Source organism: Marmota monax, unplaced genomic scaffold (genome assembly GCF_021218885.2).
Source record: "Marmota monax isolate L192 unplaced genomic scaffold, Marmota_monax_Labrador192_F-V1.1 WCK01_AAM20220418_F8-fsc00001, whole genome shotgun sequence".
NCBI classification, from domain to species: Eukaryota; Metazoa; Chordata; class Mammalia; order Rodentia; family Sciuridae; genus Marmota; species Marmota monax.
The window spans coordinates 24,164,644-24,185,587 of NW_026693777.1; the positions used below are offsets into that span (position 1 = coordinate 24,164,644).

General features: G+C 38.8%; 1 protein-coding gene across 2 annotated transcripts in view; it reads right to left on the bottom strand.

Moving 5' to 3' along the window:
* Syt16 (synaptotagmin 16) overlaps positions 1-4,362 on the bottom strand; it is a 256,940-nt gene extending 252,578 nt beyond the window's left edge. For both annotated transcript variants that reach the window (XM_058584608.1, XM_058584607.1), the window contains exon 1: positions 4,278-4,362. In XM_058584608.1, coding sequence (XP_058440591.1) covers positions 4,278-4,290 — 13 coding nt within the window. In that variant the 5' untranslated portion in view covers positions 4,291-4,362. The remainder of the gene's footprint in view (positions 1-4,277) is intronic.
* Between the last annotated feature and the right edge of the window lie 16,582 nt (positions 4,363-20,944).

The following is a 20,944-nucleotide window of genomic DNA, read 5'->3' on the forward strand; positions in this document are numbered from 1 at the left end:
AGCTTTGTGAATATTATCATCCCAAACCAGAATGAGGAGTCTACAAATGGGGGTCCTTCAACATTATTCTTTCAAAAAGTCATCTCAATAGTATTAGACCATAACGCCTAGAATACTGGCTGACATCTCAGTTCTGTCATTTATAAGCATTTTTTCCTCCAAAATATTTTTTTTTTGCAGAGGAGTTGCAAGAATAGTACAAGGAACTCCTAGATTCACCAAATGTTAACACTTGGCCACATTTGCTTTATCTCTTTTTCATATGACATACAGACATGCATATGTCTTTTCCTAACGCATTTGAGATTTAGTTGCAGACATATGTCCCCTCATCCTGACTATACCCGTTTCCCCTAAGAAGAAAGGCATTCCTTTTCAAATTTATGAAATCTGACCTTGACACAATGCTATTGTCCAAACAGAATACATATTCAAATGTCCTTGGTAGCATTTTTCACCTGATATTTCTGATATTTTCTCAAGGTTAGAACCAGGCTATACATTTTTGGTATAAGTGGTATTGTATTCACAGTGCTCCATGAATGATTATTTCTTGATTCAATACTATTGTTATGTTTATAAGGACATAAGGATATTTTCTGTGAATTATATCACTTCTTTGTGAGTAATGTCATTTTAATGTAAATTATCATTTTCTAACTTTCTTCTCTGTACATTTTACTTAGCAGCATTTGTAACCTTTTTTAATAATTACTAGAAAAAATTTCAAGAATTTCAATTTCATTTTCGCTCAAATCCAAGCAATTTTCCTTTAATCAATCCATAATCCTAAATCATGGTAATGACTAAATTACAGCCTTCAGGTGATTTGCATGCCTGTGAAAGTCTGAGACATCCTACATCCTGAATATCTCAAGCAAATATTTGGCAGTGGTTCCCCATCATTTCCTGCCGAGGTTCTACATTTGATTTTTCCCTCCTTGGCTCTCTTCCTTCCGTTCTCCAGGATCAAGTACAAAGATTGCTGATGAAGTAGGGAGGATGGGGAAAAAAGAAACTCCCTCAACTAGAAAGTAGGAGGGATAGAATGGCTACTAGTGGATAGATACTGCCTGTGGGGTAGCAACAATCCATTTGTGGATGGATGAGGCAAAAAAAAAAAAAAAAGACACAAGATCAACCAGTAGACTAGGAACAACCATAGGCAACCAGATGTCTCCCTGGTAATACCAAATGTTCATCAGCAACAGCCCCAAGACACAACCACTCAAGAATTGCTCAAGATTTCTGAGACATAATATAGTTAGTTATTTCCAACATTGCCTAACATCCCTGACTGTTCCTGAGAATTTAATTCTTACAAGCAGACTCAAGTGACTTAAAAAACAAAGACCCATAAAAAGGAGTATTAATAATTCAACAAATGCCATAAATGGAAGAAAAAGAGAAAAATTCTTCACTACTATCTGGAAACAAAGACTTATCTGGAACACTTGCTACTGAGGAAATCATAAAACATAGTTCAAATACCTAAGTACTACCACAACACATTACACATTGGAACAAAGTTGCTTAATACCTCATGCTAACTTACTGAAAACCACACTAAGCCTCTGGAGTTCATTTCTCTTCTGGAACCTGCCCTTAGACATCCTGCTGTCCGGACATAAAGACATTTTCTGTAGGCAACATTCTTCTTTGTGAACATTATAAGTTTATAGGCAACTATTTTTTACAAAATCTCTATATTTGATATACACTTTCAGAACACCTTCATAAAGAAAGTCCTTCTGGATTCCATCAGGAAAGGAATGGAAGAGAGAATTTGAATTTGCCTGGCTTTAAGCCAATTTTTCCCTCAAGGGAAAATTTTGGGAGAGGGGAGAAAAATAGAAAAGAAAAAAAAAAGCAATCAGTTGTAGTCCTTAGGCAATACTGAACCCAGGTTTGATTTATCATAAAAAGGCCATATACACACTGTCTGATGACAAGACTTCAGAAGAAATTATCATCTCTCTGTATACCCCTACCTGCCTGTCATCTACTATTCCCTCACCTGCAGAGGTAAGAAGCACTAGGAGCACTGTAGCTTCATATCACTGGAAGCTATTAGAAATATAAACTATGAGACCATAACTCAGACTTACTGAATCAGGAATTCTGGGGGTGGGGTACAGCAAGTTCTTTTAACAAGCACTTCAGGTGATTTGCATGCCTGTGAAAGTCTGAGACTATTTAAAGAAAAAAATACTGATGTCCATGTATATTTTAAAGCTCTTAAGGATATGTCTAATGTGCAGCCAGGGCTGGAAAACAAAGTTAACTTTCTTTTTATTTTATTTTTTTTTATTTCTCCCTGTGCTGGGGATAGAACACAGACCTCACACATGCCAGGCAACTGTTCTACCACTGAGTTACTTCACCAGCCATAGAGCTAACTAAAAAAACTGTGTCTAGAAGGAATCATGGGCTCTACACTATAGAATCACCTCTATTCTAACTATAGAAGGTTGTGGAACTTTAAACTGAAGATACATTCAAGATTTGGGGGGTATTTTTCAAAATACTCACTGAAAATACTTGCCTTCTCTTCATTTCCACAGGGACAAATGGTAAGTCTTTCCTGTTACTTATAAATAAGAACAAATACTAACTGTTCTCTAAACTCTGGAAACCTATCTGATTTCTAGTTCCATTTCAGCTGAGAGTAAACATAATATTGGGCCCAAATCACCTCAAGAGCTAAGCTGGTCAAATATCATAATTTTTTCATAAGCAAAAATTAATGGCATAAAGTTTGATTCTTCCGTAGAGTTGAACATACCATATAAGGAAGTAGAAGTAACATTTATCTCAATTGAAAAAGAAACATGGCAAATTTTTTTCTAGGATACCAAATGCATCATCTTTACCCAAAACTTAAAAAAAAAAAAAAAAAGAACTGTCCGTTGCATTCATGGAATGCATGAACTGCCTGTTTGAGTCCCTTTACCATTTATTGTTTCTAAGAAATATATGAATAAGGCCAAGTTTAATTATCTACTTGTTTGTTGTGTTTTAATTAGTTAATAAAAGTTCAAATCCAAAATTTCTTTTCCTAGGAAAAAAATGCTAGACCACTCTTCGTATAAATGAGCAGAACTGAGAAAAAGGGAAGCTTGGCCCATATTAGCTGATTATATTGTAAAAACTGTTATATACTTTTAAACCTGAAAGTGGAGAGAGCATGTTGGCATCTTCACACAAGAAAAATTATGGCAAATGGGGAGAGGGAGAGCAACTGCTAGGTAGGGAGAGCCAATTGTGTTACCATCACCTGAGATATGACAGCTGTCAGGGTTTTCAGTAGAGAAATTGTGGACAGTGTCATGATCCCATTGCTAGTGAATTCTGAATATAAAATACATGCGTTTCAACTACAAAACCCATGCTCTTTGCACTATGTTCTTGGCTGATTAATAATTTTAAAGAAAAATAATTAATTGCAGAAATTTTGACCCTCATCTTCCCATCTCTGCTCCATCTCATGTCTCAAAACACCTTTCAAATGGTCTCTCCTGCGCCCTTAAAATGTGATAGGCCTGAGCTGGGTATGGGACAGGTGTGACTCAATGGTTTTCCCCTGAACTTCCTTTGAGGCTTTACTAACACATCTAGCTTCAGCTACATCTAACTTAATCAGTTTTCATAGATGTGGACCTAACCTAAATCATAAGCCAAAAAAGCAGAGGTTCTAAGAAGCCAAAGACAGGCCGAATAGCTCCTTCCAACACTTCCATTCTGATTTTCAACCTGAAGTCTCCGCGAGCTTCTCATTCACTGTCCATGGTAGCCAGACATGGTCTCTAGCTGGCCCTCCGCTGCCCAGAGGGGAACATAACCCTGGTGGGGTTGCATTGCAAGCCATCCTGATCCCCAGAAGGCGGGTGCACAAACCCAACCCAGAACTCAAGGCGAACCTTGAACTCACAGCTCCAAAAACTCGCAGTGTCTTCGTGGCAGGGATCCCTGAAGACTGGCTCTGGGCCTGGGGGCAGTGCCCCCAAACGGCTGAGATGGCAGGCCCCGCTACCCCATGGCATCGAGTGTTCCCTCCGCCTTGGCGCCTGGCGCACGCCCTTCCACCACATCCCTCCCGCCCTCTCTAGTCCTGCCTGGGAGCAAAGGGTGATGAGCGCGGGGGGCAAGGGCCCGCCGGGAGGAGAGGAGTACCCGGCTGCTGCTCCCGCGAGCCCAGCACAAAGGCAGGCGTCTGAAAGACAACTTCCCACCCTGGCCGCGGCCTCCCACGGCCTCTGAGGCCGGAACGCACTTACTGTCAGTCGCCATGGTTGGGCGAGGGGCTGCCCGGCGGCCGCCAGCGGCTGGGGTACCAGGCGCGGAGCCTGGCCGGCGCGCGCTCCTCGGCAGGCCCCGCGCGCTCGGGGGCCGCGCAGCGCACAGCCCCTCCCGCCGCGCGCCCCCGCCGCGCCGCCCCGCGCCCCGCAGCAGCCGCCTGCCACGCCGCCCGCGCCCCGAGAGCCCAGCCCCGGCTCCAGCGGTTGGACCTACCCCTCCCAGCCTCGCAGCATCTGCCCTTCCTTTCCTTCCCTACCCCCAAAACAATGAAGGCACCAACTTGGAAACGCTCTGGCCAGGATCGCCTCATCTGGCTACCTTTCCCACTATATTCCCCTGCTACATACTTGTTTTCTTGTCTCCGATTTTCCGCCTGGCCCATATCTGGAGCCTCTTACCAGCGGGGCTGAAATCCAAGAGTCAATGCTCAGCCCGGACTGAAAGGAGCAAAGCAGGAAACAAGTTGGGGGTGGGAGACAAGGTTCACCCAGGTGCAGGACACTAACCCTCCAGGGCAACAGAACGCTTGAAAAACTGCTCACCACCATCCTGGTAGGCTGCAAGGGTGCAGTGCTCCTCGTGTCACCCTGTGTTTTAAGTCCCAAGTGAAAATAGTACCTGACACATGGTAGGCTCTCAAGATGTCTAGAAGGTGGGTGAATGGTTGACTTTATAACTGGCTACCCGCATGAATTAATGAGTGAATATGTGACTGACTGATTGGCTCACAATTAGTGAACCACCTGATTGTTGGATAATCATGGGCCAGAACCCAGCCCTGCCAGCTGACTAGTGTAAGAGGGCCATCTTGAATGGGGGGGGGGGGGGGAAAGTGCTTCACAGGCCATCATGGTTCAGAAGGACTCTGAACTGAAGCTACCTGTAAAATCTGTATCCTATACATCTTCGTGAAGGCCAGAAACCAATTTCTGATGGATTTTTAGTATATTAGGAGACAGTAGTACATAAGAAGCCCCATCACCATATCCCTACACAAAGCATCAAATGGCTCAAACACATATCCCAAAGTACATGGAGTGCTACTAATTTCTTACAAACACAATCCGCTTGATGCATTCAGAGATGGACATTCAACCCAATCTGCAAGGATCCTGGTAGGCATCATCCCAGCTCTGGGCTAGACACAGAGAAGATCCGGGGGTAAAGCAAAGTCAGAAGTAGCTGCTGTTTGACTAAGGAGACTCAGGAAGCTACCAGAGAGCTACCCAGGAGTCCTTCTTGATCAATCCACAGAGCTCAGATGAGGAAGACAATATTTTGACTAGGCTCCATAAATTCATTGCACCTGAAGTGGGACTTCCATCATGTTTTAATCAGTTTTAACACAGCTAATTCTTAAGCTCACTTCTAGGTTAAGAACCAGAGAGTTCTGGGTTTTGTTTCCTATAACTTTCTGTGGTAGGCCCCTAAAAGGCAAAAAAAACTTGCAATGGGCTGGAGGAAAGCATTATGGAGGATCTCAGAATTTTGAACCTATTTGAATCTCACAAAGCAAGAAATTAAAGTGGTTTAAAGGGGGACAATTGAGTTCAGGCTCATTCAAAGGATCAGTGAAACACTTGTGAAGTGTTGTTTGTTTATTTTGGGTACTGGGGATTGAACTCAGGGTCACTTAACCACTGAGCCACATCCCCAAACCTATTTTGTATTTTATTTAGAGACAGGGTTTCACTGAGTTGCTTAGCGCCTCACTTTTTCTGAGGCTGGCTTTGAATTCATGATCCTCCTAGAGCCTCAGCCTCTGGAGCCTGGGATTACAGGCATGCACCACCACACTGGGCTACTTGTGAAGCTCTTTATTCATTAATTGAAACTACTTTTCCACATTAGAAAAAGAAGAACACCTCAAGAGTATATACTTAGTAAATGTTTTCTGAATGGTTACCTATTGGATAGCAGGTTTATTCCTGTGGAGCCAGATGTCACATGGGGTTAAAAAAAAAACAAAAAGTAGATTTCAAAGAGGTGGAGGCCCCAAGTACAAATAATTCTCAAAAAAAAAAAAAAAATATATATATATATATATATATATGGCAGTGAGGAATGAAAGGAGAGAGAACTTTGAGAAGGAAGAACAGGATTGAAGTAAGATGGGTTGTTGGGTTTCTTTGTTTTTGTTGTTGTTTCCCCTCTGAGAAAGAGGACTGTTCAGCAAGAAAGCTATTTCTGTTCAAATATTCAAGTATACAAAAGAAAAAATTTTCACTTTTCTATAACCAAATTAACTTTCCGACTTAAGTCCCTGTTACACCTATCGTTAGGAAGCTTGATTTTATTCACTTTAGGGTAAACTCTATCAATTTGGGGTTTTCTCAGGTAATTCAGTTTTCCCCTCTCTGCTTTTTTGGGGGTCACATCCAAGTTTGGAGGAAAGAATAGGTAGCCTCAAGGATGATAATAGGTATCAGGCACCATCTGTTCTCATTGGAATGTAACTTTATGTCTGGACATTGGAGCCCCTCTGTCCTGGATGATCTCAAGTTATCACTGCTCTGCCCTGTCATTTACACCAAAGTCCCTCCAGGTTTCACTTATTTTCCTTAATATTCCCACTGCTCTTGAGAAGAAATATTTTACTATTTGCCCATTCCATTCTGAGGAAACAAGGGAACTGTGAAGAAGTCTCAAGTGTTCTCTGCCTCATAAACCATGCAACCATTTCTCTCTTATTCTTCTACCATGTTGTGAAGGGGACCTCTGCATGGTTGGCCAATAAGATGTATAATGTGATATAAGAAAAGAGTCCTCTTAAGTCTCAATTTCCCCAAACTATCTGGAAGTTGCATTATCTCCCTTGTTCCTAGAAATTCCTAGGAAGGGGTATAAGATGCTTTCAGCTACCTGTATCTGCATAACAGTGGCAGAATTCATTATTATCTCACATAATAAGAAATCCAAAATTAAGTAGTCCCATAGTTGGTTTAGTATTTCAACAATGTCAGTGGGAATTCATACTCTTCCTGACTTTCTGCACCATCTTCTTGTCAGCAGCGTATCTCCTCATGATCACAACAAGGCAGCAGTAGCACAAGACCTCATCTTTGTTTTTAAGTTTGTGTGCTTATAATTATTCATAATAGTGGGATTGTTACATATTGGTACATGCACATAATTTGGTCCCTAATACTACCCCCTTCTCTCTTTTCCTCCCTCTTCTTGGTCCCTCCTTCTTTGATCTACTAGTCTATATTCTATTTTCATGAGACTCGATAAACATCCAAACCTTTTTTCCCCTCCTTTTTTCTAGCTTCCATATATGAAAGAAAACATATGACCCCTCAACTTTCTGAGTTTTATTTCAGTTAACATAATTCTCTCAGGTTTCATCCATTTTCCTGCAAATGATGTAATTTCATTCTTCTATATCACATTTTCTTTATCCATTCATCTGTTGATGGACACCTAGACTGGTTCCATAATTTAACTATTGTTGGATGCTCCCTCAATGTCTACTGTAAACATGAGTATACATGTATCACTATTATATGTTGATTTTAATTTTTTTGGATAAATACTAAGAACTGATATAACTGGGTTATATGGTGGCTCCATTCTTAGTCTCTGAGGAACCTCCATACTGATTTTTATACTGGTTATGTTTGCAATCCCATCAATAGTGAAATTTCACATGACAACATTCCAAAAGCATGCTGGGAGTGGGGGAAATAAGGATATCCCTCCTAGTCTTCCTCAATTTATCAAAGAAGAAAATCTTTGTAAAGGTACTCAATGACACCTTCCCTCCCTCCCTCCCTCTCCCTCTCCCTCCCTCCCTCTCTCCCTCCCTCCCTCTCTCCCTCCCTCCCTCTCTCTCTCTCTCTCTCTCTCTCCAATGGGAAGCAAGTTTCAGCTTTGATGGCATAGAGTGGATTCTGCCAGCATGGAAGTGGGTAGGAATGGCTGTTGGACGCTCCCTCAATGTCTGCAATTGTCTTCTCACATCCCAAGAGAATCTCAATTGGTTTTGCTCCTTTATGACTGTGACGATCCCTCCATAGCTAAGGAAATCCATATCCTAAGGGACTGGAAAACAGACTCTTAAAAACATCTTGTATTTCATTTCTGCAAATCTATATGGCTTGTACTTGAATCTCAGCTTTTGAAATCAAAAAGCCAAGATTTGGGGGTCTTTTGTTTCTTCACACAACCTAAGCCCTTAAACATTAAAATCTAGTTAGACAGGAATTGCACCTGGTAAATGAAATTACATAACAAGAATTAAAAATATATGTCAATATCAAGCTAGAATTCTAGTACACTTACACAGGGAAAAAAAAAGAGCCATTGGAAAGAAAAGATCTAAAATATAAAGAAAGGTGGGAATAGGTGTTGGGTAAGAGTGACTAACATAGCTTGCACAGGCAAGAGTTTCACATTGGGAAGAATGAGCTGCTTTCAGTTGAGGGAAAGAGAATGATATGAAAAGACTTCATGGTTGGAAGAGGGAGTATGATGGTGGTTATGGTTTGAATGTGAGGTGTCCTGAAAAAACTCAAATGTGAGACAATGCAAGGAGGTTTGAAGGAGAAATGATTGGGCTATAGCCTTAATCTAATCTGTGAATTAATCCCTAATGGGATTAACTGAGTGGTAACTGGAGCAAGATGGGGTATGGCTGGAGGAAGTGGTTCATTGGAGGGCGTGATTTGGGGGTATATATCTGTATCTGGCAAGTGGAGACCTCGTTCTCTGCTTCTGATCACCATGTGAGCTGATTTCTTTTTGCCACACTCTTCTGCCATGATGTTTTCCTCACCGTGAGCCCCAAGGAATGCGGCCGGCTTTCTATGGACTAACGCCTGTGAACCTCTGAGCTCTCAAATAAACTTTTCCTGCTCTACAATTGTTCTGGTCAGGTCTTTTAGTCACAGCAGAGAAAAAGCTGACTAAAACAGAGGGTGTACAGAAATGAGGCTGAGACCTTAGGAAACTTAGACCTTAGGAGAACTTAGAACTCAGATTGCCTGTTAAGATGAGAGAGAATGAAAGGGATCAGTAGATGAAAAGAAATTCTAGTCAATAGTGAGGGATTGGGCCCCAGGCACAGAGGATACAAGGCAACCATTTGAGAGCCAGTAATGGATTCAGATAGGACTTGAAAATTCTAAATCACTATATCCCCAAATAGCCAGCCACAGGGCTCAAGAGGGCTTGATGGATGGGAAAAGCCACAGTGGGAATGAGGAGGGACAGGGAGAATGCTGAGGGGCCCAGAGCCTGGAGACCTTTACAAGTAGGAGGACATGCTCAGATGGTCTGGGAGAATGTTCTCTCTCAGGGCTGTATACATAATGGGAGGCAGGACAGAGGAAGAACAGGACCAAGCAATTGCATTTCAAATGTTTTCCCTAAAGTTATTTGATTATTGCAAGGCTCTTTTGAGTCCTTATTGGCCATAATTGTGATTTAGATGTCATCATCCATCTTGCTTGAGTTCACTTCCAGAATAAGGCACAACAAATATCTCTCACATACACTGCATGGAAGTCACCATGTCAGCTCTCTTGCCTTTGACCTATTACCACATCCTGTTGACTCTGTCAACATTCTGGCTATAAACATAATATGACAGCAAGAGAGGGTAAAGGGCTGCAGCCACTGCTCAGTGGGTCTACGTCACTGTGGGAACTATTTCTGGTCAAAATAGTTATTGCCTGTCTCTTTGTTACAGTAGATGAAAATAAAGAAGTTATTTTAATAATGATTTGTGTGTGAGTTACTGAGCCTTTTATCTGCCACTGAAGCAGGAGTTTTGATAGATTGTTTTATAAAATTTATCTTTGATTTTCATTAGGTGTTTGCATTTCTTTGCAATGGTGTCTGTGTATATGTCCCAAGCCTCTGGATTCATATATTTGTATTCATATATGACATAAACTATGGCAATAAAGACATACAGGTTTTAAAAATAGCCAGAAGAAAATAAATGATATTATATTCTGGTTTAACCCTTGCAAACCACATGGGGAATGGACAGAAGTAGGACAGGACTAATCAGGTGAAATTCTAGTGTAGAAGGTGGAAGGCAGCGTCTGGGTCCTGACTTTGCAGTAACATTCCAAGATACTGCAGAGACTCTGTGGCCTAAACCCAGAAAACTAAGAATTCATGGTTGTCTGTCTCCTCATGCAGGATGCCCTTAAATGATCTATACATGTAAAGATAGGACATGTCTTTAAGAGATATAAGTGGGAATTTAAATGAGGAAAAGGGGGAACCAGTTTTAGGGAAGAGTGGGAGATGAGAAAGACAAATAACAGGTCATAGTGATGTTCCTGCTGTTCAGAACTTGTATGTGTGAATAATGCATTGATTTTTTTTTCCTTAATAGTGAGTTAAGTGCAGCCTTTAAAAAAATAAAATAAAAAGCACATTTTAGCAGTCATTCAAAAAATAGTCCTCATTTAAACACACACACACACACACACACACACACACGAGCTGGGGAGGTAGTTCAGTGGTAGAACACTCGCCTAGCATGCATGAGGTCCTGGGTTTGAGTCCCAGTACACCCCTACACACATACACACACACACACACACACAAACAAACACAAAAAGCCATACAGTTAGAGGCTGGGGGTGTATCTCAATAGTAGAGCACTTGTCAAGCATGCTCAAAGGCCTGGGTTCAATCCCCAGCACTTAAAGAATAAAAGGGAGGGAGGCTAGGAGTACAGCCCTGTGATAGAGGGTAGAACACTTGTCTAGCATATGTAAGGCTCCAGATTTGATATCCAGCTCTATAAACAAAACCACCCCTCAAAAAGACCGATAATTATAGAAATAATAGTTAAAAATCTCAAGCAAGATATTTACCCTGCGGTCAAGTATTCTTGAAGGAGGGAATATGCAGGGCCAAAGAAATGCATCATAGGAGGTTTTTGCTACTTTTGAAAAGGCAAGCCTAGGCCAATTTTAACCACATATTGGCCTCAGACCATTAGTCCAGAATCACCTCGAGAACTTGTTAAAAATGAGATTTTTAGACCTTAACAACTATATACTGGCTTGGAAGCTGGTAATAGGACTCTAAATCTGCATATTAAACATGCTCCCAGGTGTCCTAAGAGATGCTAATATTGGAAAACCTCTGGCCCTGGTAAGAGCAGTGGGTTACAGGGTAACAACAGCACCTGGAATTTCAGACTTCAGAGTTCCTGTTTCAGTCTTCTCGACCATAGACAGAAACATTGAGGCAACTACTAGGAAGCAAATTTAGTATTAACAGTTTTTGTTTTTTGTTTTTTTCAATAAATGGTTCTTATATCTAATTAAAGGCAGCCATGTAAAAATCAAAGTCCAACAGTAATTGGGCTCCATAACTCAGTGGTCGGAGCACTGGTCTTGTAAAAATGGAAGTTCATTTCGTCTTTTTTAAAAACATATTTTTAGTTGTCAATGGATCTTAATTTTATTTATATACGGTGCTAAGAATCGAACCCAGGGCCTCACACATGCCAGGCAAGTGCTCTACCACTGAGCCACAACACAACCCCGGCCCCATTTTATCTTTGTATCCTTCATAAAGATAAAGGACTATATTCTGTTTTCACAATTCCATAACTAAGTCCTGTAAAATACTTGACTTAGTTCATTCAGATTGCTATAATAAAATGCCATAAACAGGGTGATTATAAACAATAGAATCCAAGAGCAATGGCCTATTCCTCCCTGTAAATTTGCATGGTAGGAATGGTGAAAGATCTCCCTGGGGTCTCTTTTACAAGGCACTAATCCCATTCATGAAGGCTCCACCCTCCCTCATGATCTAATCAGCTCAGAAGTCTCCCATCTCTTAAACTATTATCTTAGCAATTAGGTTGTAACACATGAATTTGGGGGATACAAACATTCAGACCACAGCAGTAATAAGAAGCTCCAAGAATTAGGGGACCACATAACTACTTTCTTTTTTACAGGCTAAGTAATTTCAATTCTTTGGCAAAGATTGGATTTTTCTTAGCTAAAATAACAGGATACAATTTTTTCAAAGCCACATTTTATTTAAAGAATAACTCCTACTAGTTAGGGAAGGATTTATGGCTGTCAGAAAATAAAACATCTACTTTACCTCTAAGGATTTTTTCCATATGACACAAGAGAATAGCACTGGATAAGAGTGAGGGAACATGAAAATAGGTTTTAAAACGCTGGTTTGTGATATTAATCTAAGTTAGAAAAAAATCGTGGCTTTCGTAACTAATTTCTTGTATCAATCTCTGTGATTCTATGTTCTAAATGTTGAAACATCTTGACCTCTTGATCTCATGTTCCACCTCTCAGTGGACATTCCATTTCTCTGTTCTTCATTATGCTTAAAAAGAACAATCAGGCTAGGAATGTGGCTTAGTGGTGGGGTATTTGCCTAGTATGCACACAAGACCCTGAATTCAATCCCCAGCACCACAAAAAAAATTACTGCAAAAATTATTTTCAGTGCATTTGTATGCTCACTAGAAAATATAAGAATCTCCAAGGGGAAAAAGAAAACAATGAGATGAAACCAGAGCAAGAGACAGTAAGTTGTAAGCAAGCAGAGTGGAGACCAGAGAAGTAGAGCTGACCTTATTACTCCTGCAATCAAGAGACCAATCTTGGAGCTTAACCTGAGACCCCAGGACTTGAAGGTTTTCAGAAATGCCAGCACAACAGTATTCTGGGATCACCACAGAAGCAATCATAAATTTCCTCTAAAGGAAAAACATCCCAAATGAGGTCCACAGGACTCAGTTCAAGGAAATTTGAACTCTCAATAAAAATTACTAAATTCACCAAGGACACGAATTACCAGAAGTTAAGGTTAAGAACAACAAATAAAAGACTGACCTACTGAACTTCAAAACTGAAATGGTCAGGTAGAGAATATAAACTGATTGTGCCTGAAATACTAATAATGAAGTTGAAAAACTGATCAAAGACAAGAAAACATAAAAAAAATAGGTGGACAGATGAAATTAAAAACCAAGTGGATGGAGCCATGTTCTAGCCCATCACACTTCTTGGTACCAAAATTTCAGGGCCTAAGGAGACCTTCCTAAAAGACTATGCCTGCCTTATTTCATTTCCTGTAGCCACTCAGACCATAGAAGTTGCTAGAGCTACTTTCTTCATTTTATTGAAAGTTGACATCAGAAAAAATATATAAATCTACAAAGAACAATGAGATTCTGACTTTACAGCCCTGAGGAGTCATTCTCCATTTCTCATTTTCTTCTTTGAAGCAATTAAGTCCCAATTATGGAGATCTAGAAACATTATAAAAAGATTTAGTCCTAAGTCTGTAGAATGTAGTTTGTGAACACATCACATTGGCAAATTTAAGGTATTTTTTAAAAAGAAGGGTAACAGAATTATTTACTGGTCCAACGTGTATATGGGTGATTTTCTTAGCAATGTAATATTTTATTATGTCTACGGTAACTAAAATAAACAAACTGTACCTTTTGATTGGTTGGTTCATATTTAATTACAAACAGGATGTCTTTCCTAACATAGTCTCTCATAAAGGACAGGGTATTTGGTTTTTAAAAGCAACACAAAAGTCACTACAAAAGTAAATTTTATGGGCAACTAGTTAAGGTTCATAAAAAGAACACATTCAGTTAACAAAAGGCAATAAAAATTATGTGTACAGTTGGTAAAAGAGGCAGTTTACTAATCATGCAATGCAAAACTAGAGATAAACCAGCCATTCAAACATTTATCAAAAGTAGAAGAGTTAACAGTTTATGAAACTTTAGCAAAATTCCTTTCTTTAAAATCACATACACCACAAGCAGTTCAGGTTCAACAGCTCTGATGAGCAGTTCTTTTCTAAAAGTAGTCATCTAATGTTAGCATGGCCCACTTAATTACTACAGCAATACAGTATTTAACGTCAGCCTATGGAAAATATAATTATATAAAGGCTTTAATTAACTTTAAAAATTATTTTAGCTGTAGATGGACAGAATACCTTTATTTATTTTTATGTGGTGCTGAGGATTGAACCCAGTGCCTCATGTGTGCTAGGCAAACGCTCTACCACTGAGCAATAACCTCAGCCCTGCCACACACTCTTATCATGACTGCCATGATATGTCAGAGGCACAAAGCAATAGGTCCAACTGATAATGGACTGAAATGTCTAAAACTGTCAGCCAAAATAAACCTTTTTTACTTCATAAATTAGTTATCTCAGGTGTCTATTATCATGATAACAAAATCTACAGTATCTATACTATAGTACGAATCTGTAGTATCTATACTATGATCTATGTTATAAATACATATAATATATAGAAAAATGGATAGACTAGGTAAGTAAATGAGCCACTTCAACAAAGATATGAAAAGGAACTAGGAGGAAATCTTAGAACTGAAAATTGGTATGTGTCAGAGAAATGTAATATTATGCTCCATTTGTATACTATGAATTGAAATTGGTATTAGTCAGCTTTTCATCGATGTGCCCAAAAGAACTGATAAGAGCAACTTAGAGGAAGAAGTTTTTTTAGGCTCAGGGTTTCAAAGGTTCAGTCCATGGTTAGCCAACTTTGTTGCTCTAGTCCTGAGATGAGGCAGAACATCATGGTGGAAGAGTGTGGCAGAGGAAAGCTGCTCAGTTCATGGAAATTGTGAAGCAGAGAGAGAGAGAGAGAGAGAGAGAGAGAGAGAGAGAGAGAGGAAAGCCAGGGACAAGATATAATCCCTGGTGGCATGGCCCCAGTGACCTACTTCTAGCCATGTCCCACAGTTACAACCCAGGTAGTCCATTTGAATTCTTAATACATCAGATAGATTAATCTACTGATTACAGTTCCCACAATCTAATAATTTTGTCATTAAATATTTCTGTATTGCCTCACACATAAGCTTTTGGAGGATACCTCATATCCAAAACATTACATGATTCATCTAAAATTAAAAAGCTATAGGATGGGATTAATGGAAGATTAAATATAGAAGAAAAGGATCATCAACTTGAAGATTTTAAACTTGAAGATAAGTTATAAGAAATCATCCAATCTAGCCCTCCAATAGATGAATGGATAAAGAAAACTGTGGTATATATACACAATGAAATATTAGTCAGCATTAAAGAGAATAAAATCATGGCATTTGAAGGTAAATGGATGGAGTTAGAGAATATCATGCTAAGTGAAGTTAGCCAATTCCAAAAAACCAAAGGCTGAATGTTTTCTCTGATAACTGGAGGCTGATCCATAATCGGGGGCAGGGAACATGAGAGGAATGGAGGAACTCTGGATAGGGAAAATGGGAGGGAAGGGAATGGCGGGGGCATGGAGGTAGGAAAGATGGTGGAATGAGATGGACATCATTACCCTAAGTACACATATGAAGACATAAATGATATGATTCTTCTTTGTGTACAACCATAGAAATGAAAAATTATGCTCCATTTGTATACTATGAATTGAAATGCATTCTGTTGTCATATATAAAAAATTAGAATAAATAAATAAAAGAAATCATCCAGTCTAAGGCCCAAAGAGAAAAATTATTGGGGGTGGGTGACAATCCCTGGGACAGTACTAAGCAGTTAACAGACATGTAATTGCAGTCCTAGGAAGAGAACTGTGACCAGTGTAGAAAAACACATATGATACACTGGAAAGATAAAGCATAGTAAGCACATCACATCAAATTGCTAAAAAAAAAAAAAAAAATTAAAATCACCCAGAGAAGTATAGCTCATGCACCAGGCTCCAGGTTCAATATCTAACACCCCCATCCCAAAAAATAGCCATCAGAAAAAAAGGGCACATATGTAGGAAACTACACACTACATGGATAAGAACTAACTTCTCATCAGAAACAATGAAGGCTTAAGACAATGAAACAATCTTTAATATGTTAGAGGGGGGGGGGGGGAAGCTGTCTACCTAGAATTCTAAATCCAGAAAAAAATCATTAAAAAATGGTGAAGTAGACATTTGGAGACAAACAAAATCTGATCAAAATGGTATCTTCAGAGCTGAGTTTAAAGAGATTAATAATAAAAGAAGTTTTTTCAGGTTAAAAGAAAATTTTTCCAGATGAAAGCACAGGTTTGCACAGAGGAATAAAGGGAGCAAATAAGGTTATAAGTGGAGATTCTTATATATTATTAAAGAATAAGAATATATGATGGGGTTTATAATATTGAGGTACTATATAACAACATCTGAAAGGATGGAAAGAGATAAAATGTAACTATAGTTAAGGTTACAGATCCCTAACTTATTACAGATAATTTTATTAAATCACAGATGCACATTGCAATCCCAAAGTAATATGGCTCCAAACTCGATGTTCTTTACCACCATGCAATGTTGCTATTTGTCAAGTGAATATTTTTGCCACTACATGAAGTTGCAATATTGACAATAATGTATAACATCAGTATGATTTTAGTCAAATCCATGATTGCACTGAGAAATCCCTGAGATTCTAAGGTCTGCCCTGTTCACAACCTCTTCTAAGTTGCCAGAGATGGGTCCTTCCATATAATTTGTGGTACCCTGTGGTACATAGGCCACAAATGATTGTACCAGGGATATATGCCCTAGTTAAGGGAAGCCAACCATTTGACTAGACATAAGGGAGGCCAGTAGCAGAATGACCCAGTAGAATAATCTCTGCCCACCTAGGTGGCTCTGTTTGGGATTATAATGAACAGAATCAATCAGACCCTCTTTGGGGGACAGTAGAGGATAGTAGAAGTAGCAGAGCAGGAAGTAGGCAGAGAAGTTGGAGAACACATGAATAAGGTACATATTGTGACCACACAACACTGCACAACCACTTTGAAAGTGAGGACACAGCTCAGCCATCTAGTTCTATTTCTCACTAGATGATGAAATTATTTTCCAACTCTCCAAGAAGCCATGACTTTGATGAGGCCATTTCCTTACTTGACTCTGTATTCTTACAATAAGCCTCCAACACTTAAGGTAACGTGAGTGTGCGTTTGTTCCTTGCAACCTGAAAGAGCTTGTCCAAATTTGTCTTAAAAAAATTAAAAATCCAGACTTGCAATACAGCACATTAGAATAAATAATTCAGGCATAGATAATGCCACATAAAAAGGGATTATACAACCTGAAGTCTAGGCTTTGACATTTACTTTAATATGGGGAATAAGAAAAACGCAATGAAAATTACTACACAATTGTTCAAAAGATAAATGGAAATGTGAATAGTTAAGCACCCACAGAGTTCTCTCAATGCCATTTAAAAAGCAAGCATTCTTCAAATTGTACTTTAATTCAAGAATCAAGGCTAAGTGAGGAAGGCATTTAGTAAGGATGCTTATTTTTTCAGGTTCTTTATATCAAAATGAAAGTAATTTTCACCCCAGTTCATTTTTGAAGACAATGCAAAGATTTTCTCTCTCTCTCTCCCTCTGTGTGTGTGTGTGTGTGTGTGTGTTATCTTTTCATCTTAACCAAAGTAGATTTTTGGGAAGAGGATATATACTGTACCTAATGACTTGGAAAAAGGAAACCGGGATCTCTTTCAGCTGTCAATCAAACCATAGGAATTTGGTTTCTCATCAACTTGAGGAGCTGTGTAAATACATATAAGCTTTCAATTATTATGACTTAAGAAAATCGCCTCAACAGTCTTGTTAAGCACTAATAATGGTTTAACTGACATCCGACTACTTTTTTAAAGCTTATTCCAGCTGTAATTGTTTTGAAGGTTGACATTCACATCTGCATTTTCAGTGCACCTACACCGTTCTTAATATTCCCAAATAAGCCAGCAAAATCATTCTGTACCATTTAAAGCTTTTAATGCTATTATAATGCCTATTATAGCACTATTCTGGAAGATCTCTGAAAAAGACAGTCTTTTTGCCCAGTTATTTCATTATCTTCCCTTTGGCTCACAAATGGCCCAACTGTGTCTGTCCCGGGGGACAAACTCTTTAAACTAGGAATTTTCCCTCACTGAATATATCCATTTACAGTCAGAAAACCTTTAAGGTACTAACAGGGATGGGTTATAAACTCATATGGGATTACAGAACTCATAATAGTACTACAAAAGAAAATAAAGACAACACACTATGAATTTTTTTTTCATAGAGTACTACAATTTCCAAGAGTTTTTTTCAAGAAACTAATTTTTTTTTTTTTTAAATATTGAGTCCAACCCAGGTCCTTGTGCATAGTAGGAAAGAGATAAACCACTGAGCTACATACCCAGCCCCACATATTGGGATTTCTGAAAGTACAGTGGTATATAGTTTTAAAATAAAGCTTACGTTGACATATACTGCCACAAACCTCTCCCCCCACAAAACACTAACTCAATAAATATTTAATATTGAGCTGGATACAATGGCACACACCTGTAAGCTTAGTGGTTCAGGAGGATAAGGTAGGAAGATCAAAAGTTCAAGGACAATTTCATCAATTAAGTGAGGCCCTAACCAACTTAGCCAGACCCTGTCTCAAATTAAAAAAAAAAAATTTAAAGGGCTGGAGATGTGGCTCAGTGGTTAAGCACTCCTAGTTCAATCACTGATACCAATAAATAAACAAATAAATAATACTGAGATCATGTACTTATGACTTAATGCACTTACTTTATTATAATCAAGTTGGTAATTTAAAAATAGCTTAATAGGTAAGCTATATTTGAATATCACCTTTTAATTCTGATAACATTGTTATATAAATGTCTTATTTACTGTTCAATAAACTCCACTTTCATTCACACTTAAAGTAAATCTATCAAGTGAATCATACTTTATCTTCAAAGTATACACAACAAAATTCTCTAGCTTAACCACTGCACTGTCAGATATACTATGTAATAACTCGCTTAACACAATTTTGTTACTCTTACCTATAGTTCTGCTAAGCTTCAAGGTGTATTCAATTGACAATCATAAAAATTGAAAATGGGAGTAATTTGCAAATACTATAGGAATGCAGACTGACAGTTCTTTTAGAGAAAAATTTGGCAATTAACAAAATTTTATATGTACAGTTTAACCCAGCAGATTCACATGCAGATTCATCCAACAGAAATACCAATACAGTGCCAGGCATGGTGGTGCATGCCTGTAATCCCAGCAGCTTGGGAGACTGAGACAGGAGGATGGTGAGTTCAAAGCCAGCTTCAGCAAAAAATGAGGCATTAAGCAACTCAGTGAGACCTGTTTCTAAATAAAATACAAAATAGGGCTGGGGATGTGGCTCAGTGGTCAAATGCCCCTGAGTTCAATCCCTGGTACCCCATCCCCCAATAAAAAAGAAAACCAATACAGGTGAAACGAGATATAAACAGGTAAATGAAACACTGTTGGAAACAGTGACAAATAAACCTGTAAATAAAGTTCACACAGCAGGCCTGAGATTTCCGCCCTTAGAAAGGTCGACTTCCAAGGCTGGCCCTTGGCTAGCATCTGGGATGTTGGCTGGTGAAATTGTTCCATACTCTTACATACAGCTTTCCTTAAAAATCTAAACCCAGAGACTGGGGTTGTGGCTCAGTGATAGAGCACTTGCCTCACACGTGAGGCACTGAGTTCGAGACTCAGCACCACATTTAAAAAAATAAACAAGTAAATAAAGGTATTGTGTCCACCTACAGCTAAAAATATTCTTAAAAAAAAAAATATATATATATATATATATACACACACACACACACACACCTGGATATATGACACTATCATGGAAATGATGAGGCAACAATATAAGCCAAAGCCACCTAGTATTAGGACTCAACTAGTCTTAAAATAAACTTTCCTTACTGTTTAAGACATTTTTTAGTTTTACTACTTAGAGTCAAAAGCACTCCTCTGGATTTCCATTTCTGTTGGCTTATATAAAAAGATAAGAAATTATAGGCCTGAACTCTAGGTTTATATCCAACACATTACTTACTAACTTCATAAATGTGAGCAAAGCACATCCCATCCTAAAGTTTCTTTGTTGTACAAGTGAAATGACATCCTGTATTTTATAAGTACTACTGTAAAAGAGATTGCAACTCAGTGCATTAGCTGGACAATACTGGTAAATGACAAGAATGGGAGCCTAACTAGAAAAGGATATATTCCATGTTTGTGTAATTATATCAAAATGGATTTTACTGTCATGTACAACTAAGAAAACCAATACCTTTAAAAAATATTTATGATCAGACAAGTTCTAGCAAATAACCGGGTATAAAGTGGCCAATAGTACAACCACACTGGATGTTCCAATCTTAAGAATCCCAGAAGCCCTGCCCATGTCCAGATCATGAAAACAGCCCCAACTATTACCAGACACATCTGATGTCAGTTAAGGGAAACACCTGCTTTTAGTAACTAATATGATAGCATGAATTTTTTGATTATTTTTTTTAAAGGGGAGAGAGAGAGAGAGAGAGAGAGAGAGAGAGAGAGAGAGAAAGAGAGAGAGAATTTTTTAATATTTATTTTTTAGTTTTCGGCAGACACAACATCTTTGTTTGTATGTGGTGCTGAGGATCGAACCCGGGCCGCACGCATGCCAGGCAAGCGCTCTATCGATTGAGCCACATCCCCAGCCCCAATAGCATGAATTTTAATAAACACAAGTTTTATTAGGGTCAGCATTAGTATGTTAATGCAAAAAGATTACATACAAGATATA